Source organism: Syngnathoides biaculeatus, chromosome 17, assembly GCF_019802595.1.
Source record: "Syngnathoides biaculeatus isolate LvHL_M chromosome 17, ASM1980259v1, whole genome shotgun sequence".
NCBI lineage: Eukaryota > Metazoa > Chordata > Actinopteri > Syngnathiformes > Syngnathidae > Syngnathoides > Syngnathoides biaculeatus.
This window is the reverse complement of record NC_084656.1, coordinates 2,764,605-2,790,203: the sequence shown is the minus strand read 5'-3', so window position 1 is coordinate 2,790,203 and position 25,599 is coordinate 2,764,605. Positions and strand designations below refer to the sequence as shown.

The following is a 25,599-nucleotide window of genomic DNA, read 5'->3' as shown; positions in this document are numbered from 1 at the left end:
TTCAAGTCTCGCGAGGAGAGAGGAGAGGAACTGTCTCGTACAATTCACCACTGCACTCTCTGATTATCCTCTCCTCAGCACCTCTATTTATTTAGTTTTAAGACGCCCCTTATTTACATGGATGTTACAAAACGGAGACGACAAGCAAAACAGTTTGAAACAAGGTGTACATGTTTGTTCACGTGCGTGTGCATGTGTGGAAGATTGCTGAATACATGTGTGGTCATCATTTCATTAACAGGCAGCAGTTCTAACAGTTCTGATGATTAGACTTTTTTGTTCTTGCTATCTCCTGCTAGGAGGCTGCCATGTTATCTAGAGCAGAGCAAAGCATTTCTTTATTGGAAGCAGATGTATGATAATTATGATCACAATTATTCCTACAGATAGCGTTATTGGAAGCCATTCATGTCATTATGAGCAATTTTGGCATTTTCTACAGGTAATTGGTAGATTTGGATGAATAAACCGTGATTACTTTTGGTCCCTATTATTGTTATTTGTAATTATTTAAAATTTTCTTCATGCCAGATTTCAGCTAGTAACCTAAGGATGTCCGCTTTGAGGCTTTACAGTCCTCTTGTCTTCTAACTGAGCAATCGAAGGGTTTAAGGAACAAAGAGTTAGGTTTCACTTGTATGTATTAACTGGCAAAATATTTCCCAAGACAACCAGAATAGCCTAGTTGAAATAGATTTACTGTTCTGAGTGTGAATATATGAGATATAAAAGAGTTACATGAATGAAATGTCATTTGTTTTTTTTTTGTTTTTTGTATGAGTGCCCAAAATTAGCAATCACCATCAGTCAAACTGGGTCTTCCAAATTCACAGATCCCTCTATCCATGTATTTTCTGTATCACTTGTGGGCAGCTGAAGCCTATCCCAGCTGGCATCAGTCGAAAGACAGACTAGACCCTGGCTTGATTGCTAGTCATTCACAGGGCATATATAGAGACAGACTTTAATTCACACCATCAGTGGAAAATTAACCCATGCACCCTGCACAGAAGACTAGTAAATAACATATAGTATAACAATACACCATCAGTGACCTCTTCCAAAATCATTGCAATAATTTTATTCAAGCCTTTTGAGAAATAAAGTTAAAAAAAATAGGGTTGGAGATTGTTGTGCTGTATTAATAAATGTGGAAAATATATACCATGTAAAAATATAAAAAAGCAAACTTTTCTTTTAATGATTGGAGTTTACTGTAGATAAGGTTGTTGGGGTAATGCCAATGAGTAAGATACGTCCCTCAGAGTACAAGTAAAATTTAAAATTTCTCAACATTGACCTATTATCGTGAGGAAATGCTATAACATTTTTTGACTACACCCATTTTTTTGGGCGGGGGTCAATATTTTATGATCCCTTAACTTACTAACTCCCCTCTCCATTCGCATCTTGACAATATTTCAATGGACAAAGATGGTCAAGTGAAGTTTCATTGTATGAAGTCTACACTGTGAATGATGCCTCGGAAAATGTCTTTATAAATTGTTGAGCTCCAGAAGGGTTTGGTCCAACACTTGATGCATGTCCAGGTTCTCTTCTTTGGCCTGGGCCAGTTTTTCTGCGGGTTAAAAAAACAAACATGACCTTCCAAACACAGATTCCAAACACAAATACTAAAACTAAATCAGGTAATACAGTATACCACAGTATTTATCATTACATAATGGATAAATTATGGGTAATCACCTATGACAAAAAACTTTTTCATAAATTGCATGCTTTAGGTGATGGGCTCTTTAAGGGTGGAAATGCATTTTGATTATTTTGTGAAAAAAATAAGTTCATCCACTTAAAGAAGATAATTTTGAAATCTTGAAATAATCATGCTTCTTACTACCACTTTGGTATCAGTGTCTTGGACTAATACATTAACTGCACTGTGTTATTATCAGTGTTGACCAAATTGCTTTAAAACAATATATTACAAACAAAGTGTACAAAAACATATTTTATTATTGCTCTAGAATGAAGTAAGCCTATCCACAAACCAAAACAACAACTAGTGTATTTATAAAGTGTATCTAAAAAATAACTAAATGTTTTAGAACTTTTGTTGAATTTATTTTATCTAATTGATTGTCCAATTATACAGTATATTTTCAGTTTTACCAACTGAAAAACAACATTTCGGATATCTATATCTACATTCTTTTCATCCACATTTGGCTTTTCAGATCTCTGCAATACTGTATACTTTTTTTGCCAAGGACTCGTTATTTTTGCTGTTCAAGTGCATGGGGTATATAATTTTCTGATACTCTATCAATAATTCCTTTCCAGATAATATGTGAATGATAAATATCAGGAAAGGACTTGTCGATGCCTGTAATCCCAGTTTGTGGTATCTACAATTTCATTTTGTTTGGTCATAATTCCAGTTTAACATACAGTATCTTTATTCACCTCAATTCAAGATGTTTTCATGTCCTTTTATAAAAAAATCTTCCATCAGATTTAAATTTGCTGAAAAGAAGTTGTCAACAAAGAATCAACAGATACTGAAGCGGCAATTCTTGTTTTCCTTTCAACTTGTCTCACTAGGGGTTTTCCATGCGTATCTCCTGCTGCTTCATCTCTAATGCCAACTGCCCTCATGTCTTCCCTCACAACAGCCATCAACCTACTCTTTAGTCTTCCTTTCACTCATTAACCTGGCAGCTCATGCCTCAGCACCCTTCCACCAATATACTCAATCTCTCCCCTCGAGACATGTCCAAACCGTTGAAGTGTACTCTCTCGAACCTTGTCTCCAAAACATCCAACTTTGGCTGTCCCTCTAATGAGCTCATTTCTAATTCTATTCTACCTTCTCACTCCTAGACAAAACCTCAACATCTTAATTTCTGTCACCTCCAGCTCTGCTTCTGTCATGTCCCTGCCTGGGCGTGGCCAGCTGATTGGGAGGCGCACACCTGCACCTCATACGATCTGATGAACCCCTGTTTATATAGGACCATGGGGAGGACTGGTCCGGCACCAGATTGTCGCATCTCATTCACCGTTCCAGCATTCCCGTATCTTTGATCGTGAACCCGTGTGTACCGACCTCCACCTGTTCTCCGACCGACCCCGTAAGCCTGACTCCTTTGACACTTCTGCCTTCTTTGATCGATCTCCTGTGTACCGACCCTCGCCTGTCCCCAGACCACCCTTGTAAGTCTGCCGCTACGAGTACTTCTGCTCTCTTGGACTGACCTGCTGGTAACCGACCTCAGCACAAATAAAGACCTCCTCTGTACTGCCTGCCTGCCTCTTGAGTCGTGCATTTGGGTCCGCCCTCGAGCCTCACTCGTGACAGCTTCCTGTTGTCACTTCAGTGCCACCGTCTCTCGTCTGTACATCATGGCCGGCCTCATCACTGTTTTATAAACTTTGTCCTACATCTGAGCAGAGACTCTTCTATCACATAACACACCAGACACCTTCCGCCAGCTGTTCCAACCTGGTTGGACCCGTTTCTTCACTTCCTTACCACACTCACCATTGCCCTGGATTGTTGACCCCAAGTATTTGAAGTCGTCCACCCTCGCTATCTCTTCTCCCTGTAGCCTCACTCTTCCCCCTCCACCTTTCTCATTCACGCACATATATTTTGTTTTAGTTCTGCTAATCTTCATTCATCTCCTTTCCAGTGCACGCTTCCATCTTTCTAATTGTTCCTCCAGTTGCTCCCTGCTTTCTCTGCAGATCACAATGTCATCTGCGAACATCATGGTCCAAGGGGATTCACCTGTCAGCCTATCCATCACCACAGTAAACAGGAAGGAACTCAGAGCTGATCCCTGACACAGTCCTACCTCCACCTTAAATTCTTCTGTAACACCTACGGCACACCTCACCAATATTCTGCTGCCCTCATACACATCCTGTACTATTCTAACATATTTCTCCCCCACACCAGACTTACACATGCAGTACCAGAGTTCCTCTCTTGATACTCTGTCAAAGGCTTTTTTTAGATCCACAGACACAATGTAGCTACTTCTGACATTTTCTGGACTTTTCCACTAGCATCCTCAAGGCAAATAATGCATCTGTGGAAAACTTTCTAGGCATGAAACCATACTGTTGCTCGCAGATACTTACTTCTGTACTGAGTCTAGCCTCCACTACTCTTTCCCTTAACTTAATTGTGTGGCTCATTAACTTTATTCCTCTGTAGTTCCCACTGGTCTGCAAATTGCCTTTGTTCTTAAAAATGGGAATGAGCACACTTCCTCCATTCTTCAGGAATCTTCTCGCCCGCTAGTATTCTGTTGAATAAGTTGGTCAAAAACTCCACAGCCACCTCTCCAAGTTGCTTCCATACCGCCTCAGGTATGTCATCAGGACCAACTGCCTTTCCATTTTTCATCCTTTTCAGTGCCTTTCTGACTACAGTTCAATTGAGGTATTGTGGCACTGTATAAATCAGATAACAGGATGAGCCGAAATTTTCTTCAACTAAATCACACCAAAACTGAGACAATTGTTTTTGGCAATAAACAAAAGAGAATTACTGTTAGTAAACACCTGAACTCTCTATCTTTAAAAACCAAAGACCAAGTCCGAAACCTTGGTGTTCTGATTCTGACCTGACTTTCCACAATCATATCAAATCAATCACACCACCACCAATTCTCCTTCTCCCCTTTCTAACCAGAAGACAGACCAAGTACTCTCCTGCCTGTCTCTGATCATCTTAGCTGTTGTAGTCCAGTCTTCTGGGAGCTCCACCTGTCCATCGAGAGCCTGTCTCACCCCTTTCCAAAAGGCCACACAACATTCTTCCTTTCTCAGCTTCCACCACATGGTTCTCTGCCCTATCTTTGCCTTCTTAATCTTCCTTCCCACCACCATTCATCCTACACACTATAATGCTATGCTGTCAAGCTACACTCTCCCCTACCACTACCTTACAGCCAGTACGTGCTTCTATCTCTGCTCTTGTAGGTCACCCTATGTTCCTTCCTCTCCACCATGTGTCCCACAACATTCCTTTCCTGGATGCTGTACCTACCCATCACTTCTTCATCGCCCCCGTTTCCTTCACCAACATGTCGATTACAATCTGCACCAATCACAACTCTCTCTTTGTCTGGGATGCTCAGAACTACTGAATTACCAGAATTTCTCTTTCAACTCTAGGTCACATCCTACCTGTGGGCCATAGCCGCTAATTGCATTATACATAACACCCTCCATTTCAAATTTCAGCCTCATCACTCGATCTGATACTTTTTTTTTTTTAGCCATTCTTAGCCAGCTCTTCCTTTAAAATAGTCCCTACTCTATTTCTCTTCTCCTAAAATTCTAGCCTTACTACCTTTCCACCTGCTCTCTTGGATGCACAATATATCAACCTTTCTCCTAATCATCATGTCAACTAAACTCCTGAGCTTTTCCTATCATAGTCCCAAAAGTAAAGTAGGATATGAATTGAAGATAATGAAGGCAAGCTTGCCAAATCCAAAGTTTACTCCGACTGAAATGTTCTCCAACACATGATTGACAATGCCTGCTTAAAGGCGGGGAGACAAAAAGGGGATGATGTAATTTAAATCTGATTGGCACCTTTTTCCCGTCATGATTTTCTTTCCTAATCATCATGTCAACCAACTCCTGAGCTTTTCCTATCATAGTCCCAACGTTCAAAGTCCCGACACTCAGTTGTAGACTCTGGTTTCCTCCTCTTCTGTGTCTTTGACCTACAGTAGCTGAATTTCCACTAATGCCCTGCAGGTTAACGGTGTCGTGGGTGGGCGTTCTTAAACACGACCGATCCGGTAAGGTACTCTTTAAATATACGCTCATATTTGTTTAGCAAAGTTTTACTCCGGATGCCCTTCGTGACGCAACCCTCTGCATTTATCCGCGCTTGAGACCGGCCTACAGATTGCAGTGGCTAGTGCCCCCGAAGGGCTGCATTAAATTTTCATATATTTAATCTATCATAAATGGTAACGTTGAGGTGTTACAAGCATTTTTGTGTTACCAAACATGAACAATAGTTGAAAACCCATTACCCTTGAGTTACGATTCCAAAAGTCATAAATTGCTGATCATATGATGACGTGATTAAATAATTTTATGGTTTCACATTCATAATGGCCCTCTGAAGGAAACCGGAACTACAGTGTGGCCCACGGCAAAAAATTGTATGACACACCCCTGACCGAGAGCATCTATTGCCAGTTTCCAAAATGTTCTATTCCTGCAGAGTTTACTAAAGTAGGCTATGAATTGAACATAATGAAAGGCAAGCTTGCCAAATCCAAAGTTTACTCCGACTGAAATATTCTCCAACACGTGATTGAGAATGCCTGCTTTAAGGCGGGGAAACAAAAAGGGGATGATGTAATTGAAATCTGATTGGCAGCTTTTTGCTGTCATGATTTTTTTTGCTACTCCAGATGCTACTCTAGTTGGACTGAGGAAAGATAATAGCTTACCTATTACGAACAAAATTCATTTTATTCTTTTGACTTTGAATTTACAGTGACATTATACACTGTTTATTTGCATGTTTAGCATTTAATGAGCGGTTACGAATGTAGCTGTGTTACTCGTGGTCTGAGCCCGGATTACCCTGTTAACATCCTATCCCTACTCACAATTATGGTTCCTCAAGCAAGGCATTAAACTCCCACTATTGTTCCTGAAAGCTGCCCATCACTGCACCAATAAGTTATACATGATGCGCTATCCTAAGATTTTGGGTTGTGCATAAGAATAAGAGAAGGGTCTTCATGCATGGCCCCAGCAAGGAATCAGGTTGCAAAAGAGGAAGGCATATTGTGAGATGTGGATCAAAGCTTTACAGGAAGAAAAACAGAAAACAAGTGTTTATCCATTGATTCAAGATACTTCTAATTGTTGTATCTTTTGATTTTAAAAATGCAGACAGGGAGCTTCTTAATATAGTGAAGTAAGAAAGATGAATAGAAAGAAAACAAGAGGGACACAGAGAATGGAGAGAATTTAAATTCATTTATTACAATGCACACTTGATAGTGTTTTGCAATTTCAATAGAGGAAATGCGTGGGAGTAGTGTGACCTCAGCAAAACACTTTGCACTGACTGGGTGAGCTGTAACCTACTTTCCAGAGACCATTGCTCTGTAGGGGCTGACCCAGCAGCGAAATGAAGAGTGAAAATTACATTTCAGTATTTTTTCCAGCTGATAATACCACAGTGGAATGCAGTAAAACAGCAGCATGCAGGCAGAGAGGAGTCAAAAATGGGAGAAGAAGAATTGAGAGCTTCTACAGTGTTGTCATATCATTGAGGGCTAGGTCTAGCTCCTCACTGAGAGCCTTGCCCTTCAGCTTCTGAGCATACACTTCATCTGCAGGAGGACACACACACACACACACACACACACACACACACACACACCACACACACACACAAAAGCCAAACAAAATACAGAGAAAATCAGTAAAAAATAATTTATAACCCAACAAGCCACTGTTATCATTAGATATCATACTTAATCTTTATAAAATGTATTCGTACACACTGCATACATCATGCAACGTTATCGATGAACAGGCCACCATATTTGATATCAGCATCCTATAACAAGTCGAAAATTGACGCATCTAAAACTGTGGAGTGAGTGCAAACGGTTGTTTCGCTCGATGGGCTCTATTTTTGTAGTTGCAGTGGAGTGAAAATGGTATGTCTGAATTTTATGCGCATTTGCCGATTTGGTAAACCGATCTTGCACCAAGCTGGTCATCCTGCTGCAACAAGGGTGTGCAGGGGTCTAAACCTACATTTGCTGGGTCTACACCCAAGTCCAGCACAGTAGATAGAGCACTGGTCTAATGCTATTTTGGTGACTTTGATCGGGGCACAAGCAGATACCACAGACCTGTCGTGGATGTCAGATGTAATCCATTCATAAATATATCTGTGGACATCTGAATCATTGTGGAAATAAGTCAAACTGAACGCATTATTATAATTATCGTATCCCACTGGGGCCTCCACTACCTGAGAAGGGTTGCGTCAGGAAGGGCATCCGGCGTAAAAATTGTGCCAAACATATGTGCGTTCATCTGAGATGACACGCTGTGGCGACCCCGAAAGGGACAAGCCGAAAGAAAGAATTACTTATCACTGTCTGTGCAACCCCTTATCAAATGGCCTTCGTACCAGTTGGGGCCCACTGCTTTACATCATCCGCCTGTGGAGGTCTGCCTGCAAAAGTAATTTGCACGCTTCGACCTCCCAGATATGAGCAAATGAGTTTATTCTTGCGCCATGTCAAAGACTGTCAATCCACTTTTAGCATGCTAGATTTAAACAAAATAACAGGAGCTTGTTTGATTGGACAGGATGGAAGTCTGGTGTAATCACATCCAAAGCAGCACAGAAAACCCTATTTTTTTTGTGCCGGGGTGCACCAAAAGAAGTATGATTTTCAAGGGAAAAGCTAATGTCCACAAAGAAAAGGAAATTGGTAAGAATAAGGAGAGAGTGTAGATAATTTCAGTCTGTTAGCAATGATCAATCGCCCCTTTCAATGACTTGAGAGACGTTTCCCGCTTTTGCTCTCTAGCCTCTGGTACAAACATATCCCGTTAAATATATGGGTAAAACCCAAAATGCATATTTACATTATATTGTATTGCTTTTGTTTGGCTTGCCTGAAACCAGCTGTCTGGGTCTCACTCCAGAATTTTTTTTGGGGGAGGGTGAAAGCTTGTGAGTTCTTGATTGACTGTTACATCTGCTACAGTGCGCTGCAATGTATCCACGATTCGGGAAACCAGAGGCAGACGATAAGCCACTCACGAAAATTACTTGCACAATCCCTCCAAATCAATGTTCAGACTAAGTCATTTCTGATGTTATCATTTTAAATGGCTAATTTAAAAAGTTGTACTGGGTCGGCACGATGACAACAGGTTAGAGCGTTAGCCTCACAGTTCTGATGACCGGGGTTCAAATCTCGGCCCCGCCTGTGTGGCGTATTCATGTTCTCCCCGTGCCTGTGTGGGCTTTCTCCGGGCACTCCTTCCCTCTCACATCCCAAAAACATACATGGTTATGAGGATAAGCAGATCAGAAAATGGATGGGAGGGTAGATGGATACATCTCAAGCATTACAAGGACTATTATTAAATGCTCTAAAATGTTATGTATGAATGTGTTTCCTTCAAGTTAAGCAAAACCTCATTAATACTGTGAATATCTGTCAATGCCACTCTATCGACTGATTTTTCTCAGGATTTTGTTCATCCGATTATATGTAAGGGGGTTAGTGGATGAACTCATGAGAGTGTAGCAACAATCAATGACTGAATACCTTCCAGATCATCAATGGTCTTCTCCAACTTGGCCACGGATCGCTCAGCAAATTCTGCTCGGGTCTCAGCCTGAAACACACATCAGTACAAAGATTTCTTTCTGGTATATATTGATACTCTTCAGTTATTCAAATGCATAGTAGTTTGCGAGCAGTAACAGAATTACACACTCAAACAATCATGAACCAAAGATCTTACCTCTTTAAGTTTGTCGGTAAGAAGTTTAATTTCTTCTTCATATTTATCCTCCTTCTGTGAATACTAAAATCCCCCAAAACAATTTTAATTGGTAAATATCACAATCAAAACAATGTATGAGATATCAAAGCATTTAATCATTTCCATGACATAATTTCTATGACAGCACTGCTTCATCTCCTTTTTGTATGTACACATTTTTTCCAGCCTTCTTTATGCAATTGGTATCAGTATAATTTAACTTCAATTTACACTTCAAAATTATTGGGACAATTAGGCTCGTTCATTTGTCGTTCCTTCCTAGGCTTTTGGATTTTATAAAGATGACTATGACACAAGAGGTCAATACAGCTTATATTTCCAGGTATTCTCAGGTTATATACGGATCTGATAAACAACGAAGAAGAACGTGTCCTATTACATTGATCATTCAAAATTGAAATTGTACTGAATGTTGAAGCTAGTTTCAAATTTGGGTTTTTCTTGAAGAACAGGACCTGTCTACGGGTGAATAAAAAGTAATTGTAAAGATGAGAGACAATCAATTAGAACATTAGCCATGGCAAATACAACCATTTGGAATACCCTGAATAAGAACGAAACAACTGGGGACATCTTTATATAACAAACGTTGAACAGCTAGATCATGGAAAACAGTAGGAGTTCATGACAGTAACAAAATGAGAACTGGAAAGAAGGTCCAGATCAAACTGATTGGGGAATCTTTTATCCCCCCAAGATAACAAACAAAGGAGTGTATCAGGGGGGAGATTTATGTAGATTTGTCAAATAATTCTCCAAACGTAAATCCCATGAAACATGTAATTCGTCCACAAAAGAGGATGGGAAATAGTAAAAGCCTGGACATCAATTGCTTACAGTCTTGATGCAGCAGATTATATTTCTTTCATAATGTTCAACCCAAAAAAAAAAAAAAAACATTTCCACCCTAACCAATACTTTTAAACTTTTCCTCACCTCTGAATCTGGTGTTTTTGTTAATATTAATACCTGGAAAGAAAAGCTGAACTCTTGACCTTACTATATTAAAATTTTGATGTAGAATGAACAAAACGTTTCTGGGGGAGCCCAATGACTATTGAACACACAATACACTTTGGTATATACATATCTGTCATCACCAAGTGAATGCAGCCCAAGAATCTTTTGTACCTTTTCAGCCTGAGCCTCCAGTGACTTCAAGTTGTTGGTGACATTTTTCAATTCTTCCTCAAGGTCACCTGATTTACTGAGTATTGTTCATGCGAGGAAAACAAGAGGAGGGAGACAAAAAGAGTAATTGGAAAAGTAAGACAGAGTAATTGGAAATCTAGGACAGAAAAGGAGGAAAAAAGACGAATCCAAACTGTTCCAATGAAAACTGGGGATTATAAATTTGTGTATGCCTGATATTAGAAGGAAAGCTCGTATAAAACTGGCAGTGCAAAAAAAAAAAAAAAAAAATGTTGGTCGCAGCAGATTCAGTACTGGAAGGTATCAAATTGAAATCAATGTGAAATTCAAGTTATACATCTTGTGTTGTTCTTTCTTTTCTCTGTTGAAGTTTTTGTCATGTTTGGACACCATCCATGTCTTTGTTCTGCTATTCTACTGTATAATGCAAATAAAATTACCCCTAAAATGTACAAGTTCATAATTAATGATGGAATAACTAGATCAACAAATGATTGCTTTGTTTCTTGTCTTTTGGGGATTAATGAATGACTTCAGTTATAAAGAAGTACTTTGTGAATGTAGAAATTAACTATAAAAGTTCACAGAGAATGAAGGGCTACCTAATACACATTTGAACCAATTAATGAAATTTCTTTTTTCTTGTATATAGTATAAAATCAATGACATGAGTTTAAATGCTGTACAAAGTAACTCCTCCTTTATCGCGGGGGTTAGGTTACGGACAATGGCCAAAAATCTGCTAAGTAATGACTATTTTTTCTTGATTATTATTTGTACTTTATTTTCAAGCTGTATGAACTGCCACAGACTTATTTTAATTTTCCCCAAAATCTTTTTAACATCTAAATAATCTAAAATCTAATTTTACAAAACTTTTTTGTCCTTCTTAATATGTGTATATGTGTTTTAATGCTTTTTTAATGTATTAATTTAAGTTTTTATACACATTTGTTTTGTGCTAGGAAGCATTTTCCCACAACGGCATACACTCAAAATCTCGCAAAATGTTGACACATGCGCAGTATGAATATTAAAAAAATAAAAAATCTCCTATAAAACACTGTCTCTTTATATAAGAAGAATAACACCACCTGATGAAAGAAATGCTCTGATGTGATAATGCGTCCAGGTTAGATGGAAAAATGAGAACAAAGTGTATAGACGCTAAATTTGAGGAGGAGAGGGCAACGAGTCGGAATGAACCCACGGTAGAGGTAGTACAGTAAATACCTCTTCCTCTCCGGGCATCATGGATTTTAAATTCTGGTCCATTAACCTGAACTCCTCTTCCAACTCCCTCACTCGCCTGCGGGGCTTAGTCCATAACCAGGGGGTTGGGTTGAGGGTGAGGGGGAACAAAACCTCGCAAACAGGTGACGGTGCCATATTGAGGCATACATTACATCGACATGTACAGGGAAGCACAAAATCAACATGTAAAGTATGTCTCCATGTCATTAATGCGTCTATTATTCCCTGTGATGTGACTCACACAGCTATATAAGGCCGCAGTACAGAAAATGCACATGCAATGATGACATTGATGAAATGATTGTGGAAATAATCAGCTCATGAAATGATGCAAATGAACATGCAATTCAACACTTCTAAAGGAATTACGTAGGAAATATGGGTCCTAGACACTTCAACGTAACTACTTTTCTGCATTCCTAACAATGTAAAAATCATTAAATACATGGGTCATTTTCACATAGAGTGGAATTTCAATTTAGCGGACTAATGGTGGTCACGGAGATGGGGTCCGCAAAATCTTTTTTATGGCATAAAAACAACAGTAGGGTCCAAAATTATTGTTGTATGCTTTTTTTGTGGGCTAAAAACATACTCTACAGCACAAAATTATTGTAAAAAAATGAACTTCCATCCAACTAAGCTGCTTATCCACACAAGAGCTGGTCAGAGGCTGGAGCCTATCCCAGCTAGCTAACTTTTGCGCGAAAGGTTAACTACACGCTGAACTGGATCGCAGACAATTGCAGGGTACACATTCAGACACCATCATTGAATGGTAACTGAACCCACGCTGCCTGCACTAAAGTCAGGCAAGTACACCACTACACCATCAGTGAATTTGTAAAATAATATATATATTTGAAATATTTTTAGGGGGGCACAGTGGCACAACTGGTTAGAGCATCTGCCTCACAGATCTGAGGAGCAGGGTTCAAATACTGGCCCTGCTTGTGTGGAGTTTGTATGGCCTCCCTGTGCCTGCATGGGTTTTCTCTGGGCACACCGTTTTCTTCCCACATTCCAAAAAAAATGCATTAATTGGAGACTAGATTACTCCTCGGTGTGATTGTGACTGTGACTGTTATCTATCTCCATCTGCCCTGCGATTGAGTGCCAATCAGTCCAAGGTGTACTCTGCCTCCTGCCCGATGACAGCTGGGATAGGCTCCGGCACTCCTGCGAGCTTTGTGAGGATAAGTGGCTCAGAAAATGGATGGATGAATGGATGAAATGTTTTTCCCATTTTTTCTTAAATTATTTGCAAAAAGACCAATATGTAGTTAGAACTGAAGATTGTCACGAGCTTTCAATAGTTCCATGTAGTCATGCTATTGATCACATGACTTAACTAGGCCAACATGAATAATGTATGATGTTTCGCTTGTCAGGGTTGAGCTTTCATGGCACAAGTGTTGACTCACGCCTCTGCCACCTCAGCACGCTCCTCTGATCGCTCCAGATCACCTTCAAGAATCACAAGTTTGCGTGCAACCTGAAAGCGTGTACAGCATACACATGATGACTCTCAACATCTTCCTAGCATCAAAAAAAAGAAGGAATGTGTAGCATTCATGTGCATTACTTGGGTTTCAAATTTTAAACATTCCACAATTCATGATTTAAAAGGTTTACAGTAACATCAGATCATATAACGTCAGATCATATAACGTCAGATCATAAACTTACAATGTGGCATTACATAATGTGAGCCTACGCCATACTTTAATTCAGACTACAAATGTTGCATATGTCAAATAAGCAACAATGGATATTGTGAATGTCTCACCTCTTCATATTTGCGATCAGCTTCTTCAGCAATATGTTTGGCCTCTTTAAGTTGCATCTCCTGGATCTCCATTTTCTCCTCATCCTTGCTTGCCCTGTTCTCTATGACCTTCATTCCTCTAAAGGTTAAAATGATGATCAAAAAATATTAATCAATAATCAAAAAGTATTATTGGACAATGTAAGCAAATCATCAATCATCAATTGGATGTGTTTTTTTTTTTAAACTGTAGTGTGTAGTGCTGCACTTAAAAATGACATCCATGCAAATGGACATTAGGTTAACACAAAATTGCTAAAAAAAAAAAAAAAAAAGCAACTTGATTACGCATGAGTGCAGCTGGTAAAAGTGTTTGGGGAATAAATTTTGATGGATAACCATTTGACCTTTCACTCTCATCAGCTGCCTTCTCAGCTTCCTCCAGCTTCTGTAGAGCAGTCGCCAGTCTCTCCTGGGCTCGGTCCAACTCCTCTTCCACCAGCTGGATACGTCTGTTTAGAGATGCCACCTCAGCTTCAGCCTGCCGGGACACATCACACAAATAAAAATATTCAATGTGTTACCGGACACGTGGACAAAATTGGTGGTACTGCTCCATTAAAGAAAGAAAATCCCACAATGGTTACCGAAATAACTAAAAAATGACAATCGTACGGTAATAATAAATAAATCATTTAGTGAGAGTTAGGTAATAATCCACCGTTGTTTTATTAATGTGGTCTCCTAGATTTATTTAAAAAGATGAAATTTAGTTGCCCAAACTGGAATGGTGCCCTTAACTTAATGCACAACCTTTTGACCCATTTGCTGCTATCAAGGTTTGACAGGCCATAAAATTACTGGAAAAGTGTCCTTTGGGCACTGAGACAAAACTAGAGGTTTTTGGTAATACACATGGTTGGATGGGTGGATGGATGGCATGATGAGCGAACACGGAAAACGAAAGGTGGTGAAATATGCTTTGATATCAGCGAGAAATGGTGCACGGACGTTACACAGCTCAGCACACACTGCAGCCCGCTTTTAGATTAGCTGTTTTTGAAATGTAAAACGTTTTATTCCCCATGTGAGTTCACATATTTCTTCCTAGTCGGTATTTACATGCCGCCTCAAGCTAGTATGAACGCAGCACTGCGAACGCAAATCAGTTTGGTACGGTCTACAATCGCTCACTAACTACAAGTGATGTTCACCCCGGTAGAAAACAAGAGCAGGCTAGCTGACGACTTAAATAGCGATTACCGCAGATTCGAAATAGACACTTCCACATTACACACCACTAAGCTGCATCGCAAGCCGCACCACCTTCTACTCCACCATCCTCCCCACCGTTTAGCATCCATGACGGGGATGTTGGACAGATCTTCAACCAACAAAAGATCAACAAAGCACCGGGCCCAGACCTTGTGTCCCCATCCTGCCTCAAAGTCTGCGCAGACAAACTTGCTCCTGTCTATGCAAAAATCTTCAACAGGTTTCTAGAACTGATAGGTCTGTGCAAGATTCCATCAACATGGGTCTGCACTTCATTCTTGACAGTGAGGGTACCTATGCAAGGACCCTGTTCGTGGACTTCTGCTCTGTGTTCAACACCATCATCCCTGTACTCCTCTCCTCCAAACTTCTCCACCTCAACGTCTGACTGCCATTTCTTGGTGGATTTACAACTTCCTGACGGGCAGGACACAGGAGGTGAAGCTGGGGGACACCATCTCATCCACGCAAATTATCAGAACCAGGGCACCCCAAGGTTTTGTCCTCTTCCCTCTGCTCTTCTCGCTCTACACGAATGACTGCACCTCGTGGCATCCAAATATCAAACACCTGAAGTTCACAGATGACACCACGGTCATCGTTCTCATCAAAGACGGTGACGAGTCTGAGTATCGGCAGAAAGTGTCAAGACTGGAGCTTTCGTGTGGTCAACACAACCTGGCGTTGAAGACTCTAAAGACTGTGGAGATGATTATGGACTTCAGGAGGCAAACTTCACCACTGTCCAACTGTCTTGTCTCAACTGTCGAGACCTTCAAGTTCTTGGGAATTACAGTCTCAGAGGACCTGAAGTGGGGGACGAACATCAACTCCATCCTCAAAAAAGCCCAGCAAAGGATGTGCTTCTTGCAGCTTCTGAGGAAGCACAGCCTGTCACAAGTGCTGCTGAGACAGTTCTACACAGTGGTTATTCAATCAGAACTGTGTACCTCCATCACAGTCTGTTTTGGGGCCGCCACAAAAAAGGTCAAACTCAGACTGCAACGGACAATCAAAACCGCTGAACGCATTGTTGGCACCACGCTACCCACTATCGAGGAGTTGCACGCAACACGAAGTAGGTCCAGAACAGACAGGATCCTTTCAGACCCTCCACATCCTGGCCACAGCTCTTCCACACTCACTCACATCCTGCTGGTCCAATCAGTATTAGTAATATATATATATATATATATACACATTAACTATGTGGAGTTTGCATGTTCTCCCCGTGCCTGCGTGGGTTTTCTCCAGGCACTTCGGTTTCCTCCCACATCCCAAAAACATTATTGCACATTCCTTTGTAATAAATCGATTTGCTGTTAACTTTTTCTAATCATTGGTCATATCTTCCTTGACTCGTGAAAACGCTTAGGGTCCAAACTCGTAAATCCCTACACCCGCCCCTGCCCGTTGACAGCTGGGATGGGCTCCAGCACTCCCGCAGCCCTCGTATCCCTTTAAACTGCTCCCTTTGCATTGTTAACACACTTATCTATATAGATTTTACATCTAGCAGGTCTTGTCAGGAATAGTTCTTCTAAACAGAAATGTCTCTTGCTCTGTGTTCTTTTTGCTATGCTGTTCCTTGTTCTGAATGTCGTACCGGGGAAGTACCGACTGCCAGAGAAAAATACTTGGCCATTAAAGCTGATTCTGATAATATTTTCATACAACTGTTTTGGTGTCTATAATTTTAAATTATATTAGTGTGTTTATTTGGAAACAATCCATGAATTTTTTCTATTACTTGCTTGAGTGTTTACAGCTGCCAATTGACTTAACATTGTTTATGTGGTAAGAAATATTGACAGATATATGGGCGTAAACATTCTTCATCAACATCTCCAAAATTACAAATTCGGTGTTTATGTTTTGGGATAGGCTCCAGCACTCCCGCAACCCCTGTGAGGATAGGCAGCTCAGAAAATGGATGGAGTTTACAGGGCACTTACTCTGGCTGTATGTATATGATGAAGGAATGCGTCACATCCGGTGACATGTGGCAGCGTACTGCAGGTTTTTATTCTAATCTTTACAGAGCTGTGACAGCAATTGACTAAAAAACACACCTATCCGAGCGAGCGTTTTCGGTGATTACCGCCTCTCTCGCATCTCTTTGAAAGTAAGCCTCTCGGAGCAGCAGCTCGGCTCGCTCTTCCGCGTCAAAGGTGACTTGTTGCAACGTGTGAATTTTCCTCCGCACCGTGTCTATGGACATCAAAGTCGCCATAATCTAATTCCCCGAGTGTTGTGTTGTGATGTTTGTTACTGCGGCAACGGCACCACGTTACCTGGTGCTTGGTGGTGGTATAGAACTCACGCCATATTTGATGTAGCAAATCTTTCCGAAAACGGAAATGATAGATGGATATTTCGGATAAACGTTATTTTAGTAATATTTTCATGAGGCCCTATAACCAGGAAAACAGCACCCTATCCAGTTCATCCCTTATAATGTGTTTAATGCTAACATTCAGTATTAGCACTGGTTTGTTCATTGGTAGAATTCTCGGTTCGATTCCCGGTCAATGCATACTCCTTTTTATGGAATCAATTTGGAGAGTTGGTTATTGAGTTTTTGACCAACTTATTCAACAGAATACTACCGGGCGAGAAGATGCCTGAAAAATGGAGGAAAAGTGTGGTAGTTCCCATTTTTAAGAACAAAGGCGATGTGCAGAGCTGTGGGAACTATAGAGGAATATAGTTGATGAGCCACACAATGAAGTTATGGGAAAGAGTAGTAGAGGCTGGACTCAGGACAGAAGTATGTATCTGCGAGCAACAGTATGGTTTCATGCCGAGAAAAAGTACAACAGATGCATTAGTTGCCTTGAGGATGCTCATGGAAAAGTACAGAGAAGGTCAGAAGGAGCTACATTGTGTCTTTGTAGACCTAGAGAAAGCCTATGACAGAGTACCATGGGAGGAACTAAGTCTTGTGTGGGGGAGAAATATGTTAGAATAGTACAGGACATATATGACGGCAGCAGAACAGTGGTGAGCTGTGCCGTAGGTGTGAGAGAAGAATTTAAGGTGGATGTGGGACTGTATCAGGGACCATCTTGGAGCCTCTTCCTGTTTGCAGTGGTAATGGATAGGCTGACAGATGAGGTTAGACTGGAATCCCGTTGGAGTATGATGTTCGCAGATGAAATTGTGATATGCAGTGAAAGCAGGGAGCAACTGGAGGAACAATTAGAAAGATGGAGTCATGCACCAGAAAGGAGAGGAATGAAGAATAGCCGAAGTAAAACAGAATATATAGTATGTGCGTGAATGAGAGCGGTACAGGGGGAAGAGTGAGGCTTCAGGGAGAAGCGATAGTGAGGGTGGCCGACTTCAAATCCAATCCAGAGCAATGGTGAGTGTGGTCAGGAAGTGAGGAAATGGGTCCAAGCAGGTTGGAACAGCTGGCGGAAGGTGTATGGTGTGTTATGTGACAGAAGAGTATCTGCTAGGATGAAGGGCAAAGTTTATAAAACAGTGGTGAGGCCAACCATGATGTACGGATTAGAGACTGTGGCACTGAAGAGACAACAGGAAGAGCTGGAGCTGTCAGAAATAAAGATGTTGAGGGTGAGCAGGTTGGATAGGATTAGAAATAACCTCATTAGAGGGACAGCCAAGGTTTGGTATTTTGGAGACAAAGTTCAAGAGAGCAGACTTTGATGGTTTGGACATAACCAGAGGCGAAAGAGTGAGTACATTGGTAAAAGGGTGCTGGGGATGGAGCTGCCAGACAAAAGAGCGAGAGGAAGACCAAAGAGAATGTTGATGGATGTTGTGAGGGACGACATGAGAGCAGTTGGTGTGAGAGAGGAAGATACAGGAGATAGGCTTAGATGGAAAAAGATGACACGCTGTGGCTGCCCCTAACAGGACAAGCCGAAAGGAAAAGCTTAATTCCTGATTAGGCACCAATTATTATTACATTAGTTTAAAATACGTTACAAAACAGAATGCAATAATATCTACAAGTTTGCCACTAGAATGATGAGGGAAGCGTGAAAAAGACTTGCGTGTTCAATGTTAGTATTTTTTATTTGAACAAAAAGCCCATTTCCGATTGGAAATTCATTTTACTTTTACTTTCAAATTTTTTTTTAAATTCATGTATTTATTTTACTGTCGGCAAAGGGCTTCCACAGTGCTAATAAAACTGTTTAATTAATTTATTTAATTTTTACTGATTTACCATTTTGCTTTCTCCTTATGGATGATAGTTTCCTTGTGTTTTAACAGTAAAACCTTTATTTATTTCATCCTATTATTATTTATTTTGTAATAGAACCCCAAGTTTGGCATCGATATCATAGGTCAGGTTCAGGTAATACCTCAGTTCCTGGTCCTGCTTTGTCAAATACAATTAATTTTATTTTTTTGGAATTACCTGGCACGGTGGGGCAGCTGTAGTGTATCTGTCCCACAGTTCTAAGGACCGGGGTTCAAATCCTGGCCCTGCATGTGTGGAGTTTGTATGTTCTCCCTGTGCCTATGTGGGTTTTCTCTGGGCTCTCCGGTTTCCTACCACATCCCAAAAACATGCAGACTCTAAATTGCCCCTCGGTGTGATTGTGAGTGTGGCTTTTGTCTGTCTTTATGTGCCCTGGGATTCGCTGGCAACCAGTTCAGGGTGTACTCTACCTCCTGGCTAACGACAGCTTGGATAGGCTCCTGCACTCCTGCGAATTGGAATTACAGTAATCCCTCGTTTTTCACGGTTAATTGGTACCAGAACCACATGCGAAAAGTGAAAAACCGCGAAGTAGGGGTAAATGGTGGTTTGCTTCATAGCTCCTTGTAATCTTGTTGGGGATGCCCCACTATACCTTATCAATGCGGCGTCCCGGTACAGTACTGTACTAATTTATGCTGGCATTTTATCTATCTATCTATCTATCTATCTATCTATCTATCTATCTATCTATCTATCTATCTATCTATCTATCTATCTATCTATCTATCTATCTATCTATCTATCTATCTATCTATCTATCTATCTATCTATCTATCTATCTATCTATCTATCTATCTATTTATTTTTTATTCATTTATTTATTTATTCATTCATTTTTTAATTTATTTATTTGCTTCATTGGTCCATGTTGTCAAGCCAGGGATGGTGCATTAGTACCTAACAATCCGGCTTTTTTGGGGGGCGGGTCCGAAAATCCGCAATGCACTGAATGAATCTGTGATAGGTGATCCATGAAGTAGAGAGGGATTACTGTACTATTGAAACAGAACACAGAATATCTCGTTATTTTTCAGTTTTCAGAATGTGTACTCATGTAAGCTGTAGCATACACAATTTATACACTATTGCATATGGTATGGCAGGGATGTCAATCTATTATTAAATGTAACATTCTTTGTAAAGGAAGTTACACTTGATTGATGGTTAGAGACTGTGTTGGTTTGTTTTTTTACATTTATTATTTGACTCAGGCATCAAAATGGTGGCCTGACCAATCGAATATCATCAGGAGGATGGACAGTAAATATACAGTTCTTAGGATTTTTTTTTTTTTTTTCAGCAGTGCTATAATGTCCTCCCACAGCAAACCCAATCCTACTCCTTGGTCATTCAGGATGAGGAAAAGTTGACGTTATCATTCTAGGGCTGTGGAGTTGATACTTTTGTGAGTAAAATTGTGAAAATTGTTCTCTTGGCACATTCATCTAGATGCTGGTCTCTCAGACACAAAGTGGAGTTGGATGTAAATAGTTATTATTACAAAGAGTAAAATAACAAGCAAGCTTTTTTATTGTCACTTGTACTGCCATTTAACCTTTTCTCGATGTATATGACAATAATAACAATCATATATTGGCGTCAAAAACTTTCAGCAAGAACTTGACATGAGTCCAAATGGATGCTGTTCCTGTCAAATTTTGGTGATGTCAGCAGAACCCAATCCTGACAGTTTTATGAAGAGTTAAACTGCAGCTGTTACCTGAGGGACTGTTAGCAACTTTACACCGGGACTGATGGTGGTGATTTTGGCACAAGCCTTTTAATCGAGTACTGTTGAAGGTCAAATCAAATGGCCTTGAATATCACCTAAGCATGAGGTCTGGTATTATGTTTGAGTAGTATGTCTGCTATGCAAACTTTGTGTAAGTTTTCCCCTCGCTCACGTCCTTCAACTTACATCTGCTGCCTTTTTCTCAGCCTGTTCGAGTTTCTCCTGGGCGTCCTTCAGTGACTCGGAGTATTTGTCAAGTTCATCTTCCACTCCTTTCAGCTTCTTCTGCAAACCCAGCAGCTCCTCCTCCAACTACAGAACACAACGCATAAGTCAGAGTAAAATACATGTGGGGTGTAATTGAATAACATGGTACTAGAGTACTTCAAAAGTATGCTCATTGTTGACTGCATTGCTTAACAAAATCAATATTTGTATATTGTTCGCTATTGGCGGAAAGTAACAGTACTGAAGCAGATTTTTCAGGTATCCGTACTTGTATCTTTTTTTCTGGCAACTTTTTCGTTACTCCTTACTTTTGTAAACATATCTATACATTCTGTTTCTTGCTTCATTTTTCAATCTCTGCAAATGACATCACAGTAACAACAAAAATGTAAATAGAGTTAAGGGATTGATTGAGTGAGTGCGATCTTGGGCACTTATGAGGAAGAAAAACAGGGACAGTCAGAACCTGAGGAACAAAAGCCAGGCAGCATTAACGTCAAGTTGGTGACGCTCAATATTCCCATCTAAAGGCTTTTGTATAGAGAATTGTTTGATATTGTCAATTGCAAGAATGATTGGTGGTAAATGTCTTGTGTCAACCTAAATAAGAACCATCTTCCGGCGTTCAAACCACAAGAATGTGACAGGCGCCACGTCTTCCTCACAGTCCTCAGGACTGGGGTTCAAATCCACCTTTGTGGCGTTTGCGTGTTCTCCCCGTGCCTGCGTGGGTTTCTTCCGAGTTGTAAGGTTTCCTCTCACATCCCAAAAACATGCAAACTTAATTGGACACTCTAAATTGCCTGAGGTGTGATTGCGACTGTGAATGGTTATCTGTCTCCATGTGCCCTGTGATTGACCGGCAACCAGTGCAGGGTGTACCCTGCCTCCTGCCCGATGACTGGTGGGATTGGTTCCAACACTCCCACGACCCTTGTGAGGATAAGCGGCCACAAAATGAATGAAAGATTATGATGAGGCGACGAATATACAGTACGTCAGAATCGCCACTTGATTTGTTCTTGTTTAGTGATCGAAATATTGAAATATAGACAGATATGTCTGTGGACCTCAGTATATTTCTGCTTTTGCCTTGATGAAATTCACAAAATTCACATTAGACCAGTGGTCTAGCCAGTTCGATGTAAAATGAGCAGGTTTAAACTTAGATAGACCTTTTGCCACCAACTTGTCACTTTGCCAGGCGCATGTCAAAGGTCGCACCCTCTTCTGTGTCAGAAGGCCCAGCTTGGCTCAGACTCGTCTGCTGACTTGGAAAACGTGCAGAAATCACAAGCCCATTTTAAGCCTTTATGTCTTAAAATTAGCAGTCGTTAGCTCCCTTTCATATTTGTTACATGAAATTTTCGTTTTCAACTTAAAACCCAATCTGTTAACAACAATATCTTGAAAGTTCATTGCAATGGCGCTTGATCTGGTGCCACCAGAATTGTCTCATTCCACATGACTTCTGTTAGCCATGTCAAGCCTCTCCGTTACAAACAACAAGGAAATCCTGAACCTGCAGGCGCCATTGTAGTAAACGTTCCAAACTCCACCTCTTTTTGTAAAGCAACTAAATGAATCCACAAATATTTAAATGGAGCATCATACGGTGAATCATCATGAGAAAAGTTGGGTTTGAATCTCAACGCAGGGCTTTGTACATACAGTATATGAAGTTTGTATATTCTCTGTGGGCTTCCAAAAAAATACAACTTTGCATGTTAGGTAGTTATTTGAAGACACTAAATTACCAATAGGTGTGAATGTCTATGAATCGTTATTTGCCTAAATGTGCTTTGAGATTGATTGGCGACCAATCCAGGGTGAACCAAAGTAAAATGGGATAGGCTACCGCCATCTCATGACCCCAAGCAAGTTAAGCCTTGAAATGGATGGAGGGACATAAATAGACATGCCTTCATCAAGAAAGGATTGGACGGGTATTGTGATCGCTAAGAGCTGAGATCCTCCGAGGATGAATTGTTGCTATCTATTTGTAGCTCAGTATGCAAATCTGTGTATCGTACTGCGGAGTGACACACAGCAGCCAGCAGCTCAAACTTGTGACCAAAGTGAACAAATGTGCTTTGCTTCTGACAGTAGTGTCAGCGGTGACAACCTCATTTCTAAAATGGCCGATGGAGGGGAGGATAAACATTTTTCAACCTTCAAATAAGTATTTAAACTACAAACTGTGAAAAGGTTCAATTAAATTGGGCTCCTATAATTTAAATGTAGTTTATCTACCTGCTGGAAATGTCATGATCTTGCCGCTTCAGCACGAGCTGTGCGGGTGCCCGTGCGGCTGCGCTAATTGGGAGGCACACACCTGTGCCTCATGCGGGCTGATCATCCCCCGTATATATCGGACCCGGTGACGACTGGTCCTCGGCCAGTTCGTTGAGCTTTATGTCCCGTTCCAGCACTCTCGTATTCCTGACTGAACCTGTGTGTACCGACCTTCGTCCGTTCTCCGACCAACCCTGTAAGCCTGACTCCTTGACACTTCTGCCTGCGTTGATTGTTTCCCCGTGTACCGACTCCTGCCTGTCCGCTCATCTGTTGTCTTCGCCCGACGTCACAACTACCGCTGCCGCACCGGACTGCCTGCTCGATCCCCGACCCCTGCATACAATAAACGTGTCTCTTCTTGAACTACCTTGCGTCTTCCGAGTTCCTGCATTTGGGTCCTACTCTTGTTTCCGATGGGACGTGACAGGAAAAGGTGGTAAATTACTCTTCTATGAGTTTTAAACTAATTTAAAAGGTATAAAGATTTGTGGCTCATGTTGAGCCCACAGAATGTTAGTGTAGACATTTTCAGTAGGGGAGGAACAACTTCAAATTCACATGAATTAAAAACTACAATGGCTGCCTCCTGCCCAAAGATGGCCGGGATAGGCTCCAGCACTCCCGCGGCCCTTGTGAGGATAAGCAGCTGGGATATTTGATGGATTGATTAATAACTAGAATAGCTGGTTATTGACCTTCACAATAGACAACCATATGTCAGTTGTCATCTGATTTCAATACGCTAATTAATCAAAACACAATTAGAAGGGGCTTTCTGTAATGTAAATTTGCATTAAAAACTATTTGTTTTTATCAATCAATCCCTGTTCAACCCATGTAAAACCAACTGTTGTGCAGCATTCGAATATTTGGTTCGTTTCGTATTGTGTCCCATGTTAAGTATTCAAATGTGATGACAATATGGATGTCACCTTTCATTCATAAAAATATAAAGTGAATATTACCAGCCTGCATGAGTCTTCACTCATCCCCTTCCATTCAAATGAATATGAAAACTATAATTCATCAGTCCAATTGGTGGCATATTTAGGTTTTGTTTTCTATAAGAACTTTCAGATTTATTTTTTAAAATTGTAATTGCAGAAATTGCTGTTCGGTGAGCTCATTGCAGCATAATGTTTCACTTATGAAGACAGGTACTGTAATTCAGTTTTATATGCAGCAGGGTGGATCAGTTAGAAAGCGTTGGCCTCACAGTTCTGAGGACCCTGGTTCAATCCCACCCTTCCCTGTGTGGAGTTTGCATGTTCTCCCCATGCCTGTGTGGGTTTTCTCCGGGCACTCTGGTTTCCTCCCACATCCCAAAAACATGCAACATTAATTGGAAACTCTAAATTGCCCCTAAGTGTGATTGCGAGTGTGGCTGTTTGTCTCTATGTGCCCTGCGATTGGCTGGCAGCCAGTTCCCGCTGTACCCTGCCTCCTGCCCGTTGCCAGCTGGGAAAGGCTCCAGCACTCCCGCGACCCTTGTGAGGATATGCGGCTCAGAAAATGGATGGAGGGAGCCATCCATTTTCTGACACCCTGAATGTAGTAGTTTCATATGCTTGCCCAACTGACTGTTCCTCTCCATCCCGGTGACCTTGTTTCTTATTTTTGCACAAAAATACATTGTTGCTACAACACCCCATTCAAAAGTGAAATGAAACCTGCAATCAACTAGAGAGGTAAAAAAAAAGATCAATCTAATGTGTGAAATGCATGTTACTTTTCGAAAAGTGCTTCAAAGAGCAGTAGGATGGTGGCATCATCACCTGTTTGCATTTGTCCTCTGCTCCTTTCTTGTCCCCCTCAGCCTGCTCTGCCCGGTCGATGGCATTCTCCTTGTCTAGCTTCAGCATCTGCATTTTCTTCTTGATGGCCTCCATGTTTCCTCCGGTGGTGTTGGGCTGTTAGCCGAGCAGAAAGAGGTTAGCACTGCGTGGCAGGAACGAGCGAGGACGAGAGAGCCCGCGAGGTGGAAATCTCGAAGATGGAAACCCAACTGACTGAGCCCCCCCACTTTTTCCACTGGAGGCCTGCCTGTGGACCTTGCCCATATTTAGGCAGTGACAGATGTCCATTCTA

General features: G+C 41.0%; 1 protein-coding gene across 2 annotated transcripts; it reads right to left on the bottom strand.

Moving 5' to 3' along the window:
* Nucleotides 1-25,555, bottom strand: tpm2 (tropomyosin 2 (beta)). 2 transcript variants are annotated; one of them, XM_061801683.1, is made up of 9 exons: nt 25,287-25,552; nt 21,172-21,297; nt 14,143-14,276; nt 13,757-13,874; nt 13,392-13,462; nt 10,693-10,768; nt 9,520-9,582; nt 9,321-9,390; nt 1-1,579 (listed from the first exon to the last, which is right to left on the bottom strand). In XM_061801683.1, exons 1-9 carry the CDS (start codon nt 25,398-25,400, stop codon nt 1,497-1,499), a joined length of 855 nt encoding a protein of 284 aa, XP_061657667.1. In that variant the 5' UTR covers nt 25,401-25,552; the 3' UTR covers nt 1-1,496. The 2 variants fall into 2 exon arrangements, with proteins under 2 accessions (XP_061657667.1, XP_061657668.1); XM_061801684.1 differs by lacking the exon at nt 1-1,579 and adding an exon at nt 6,972-7,349 and having other exon boundaries at nt 25,287-25,555.
* Nucleotides 25,556-25,599: the final 44 nt, after the last annotated feature.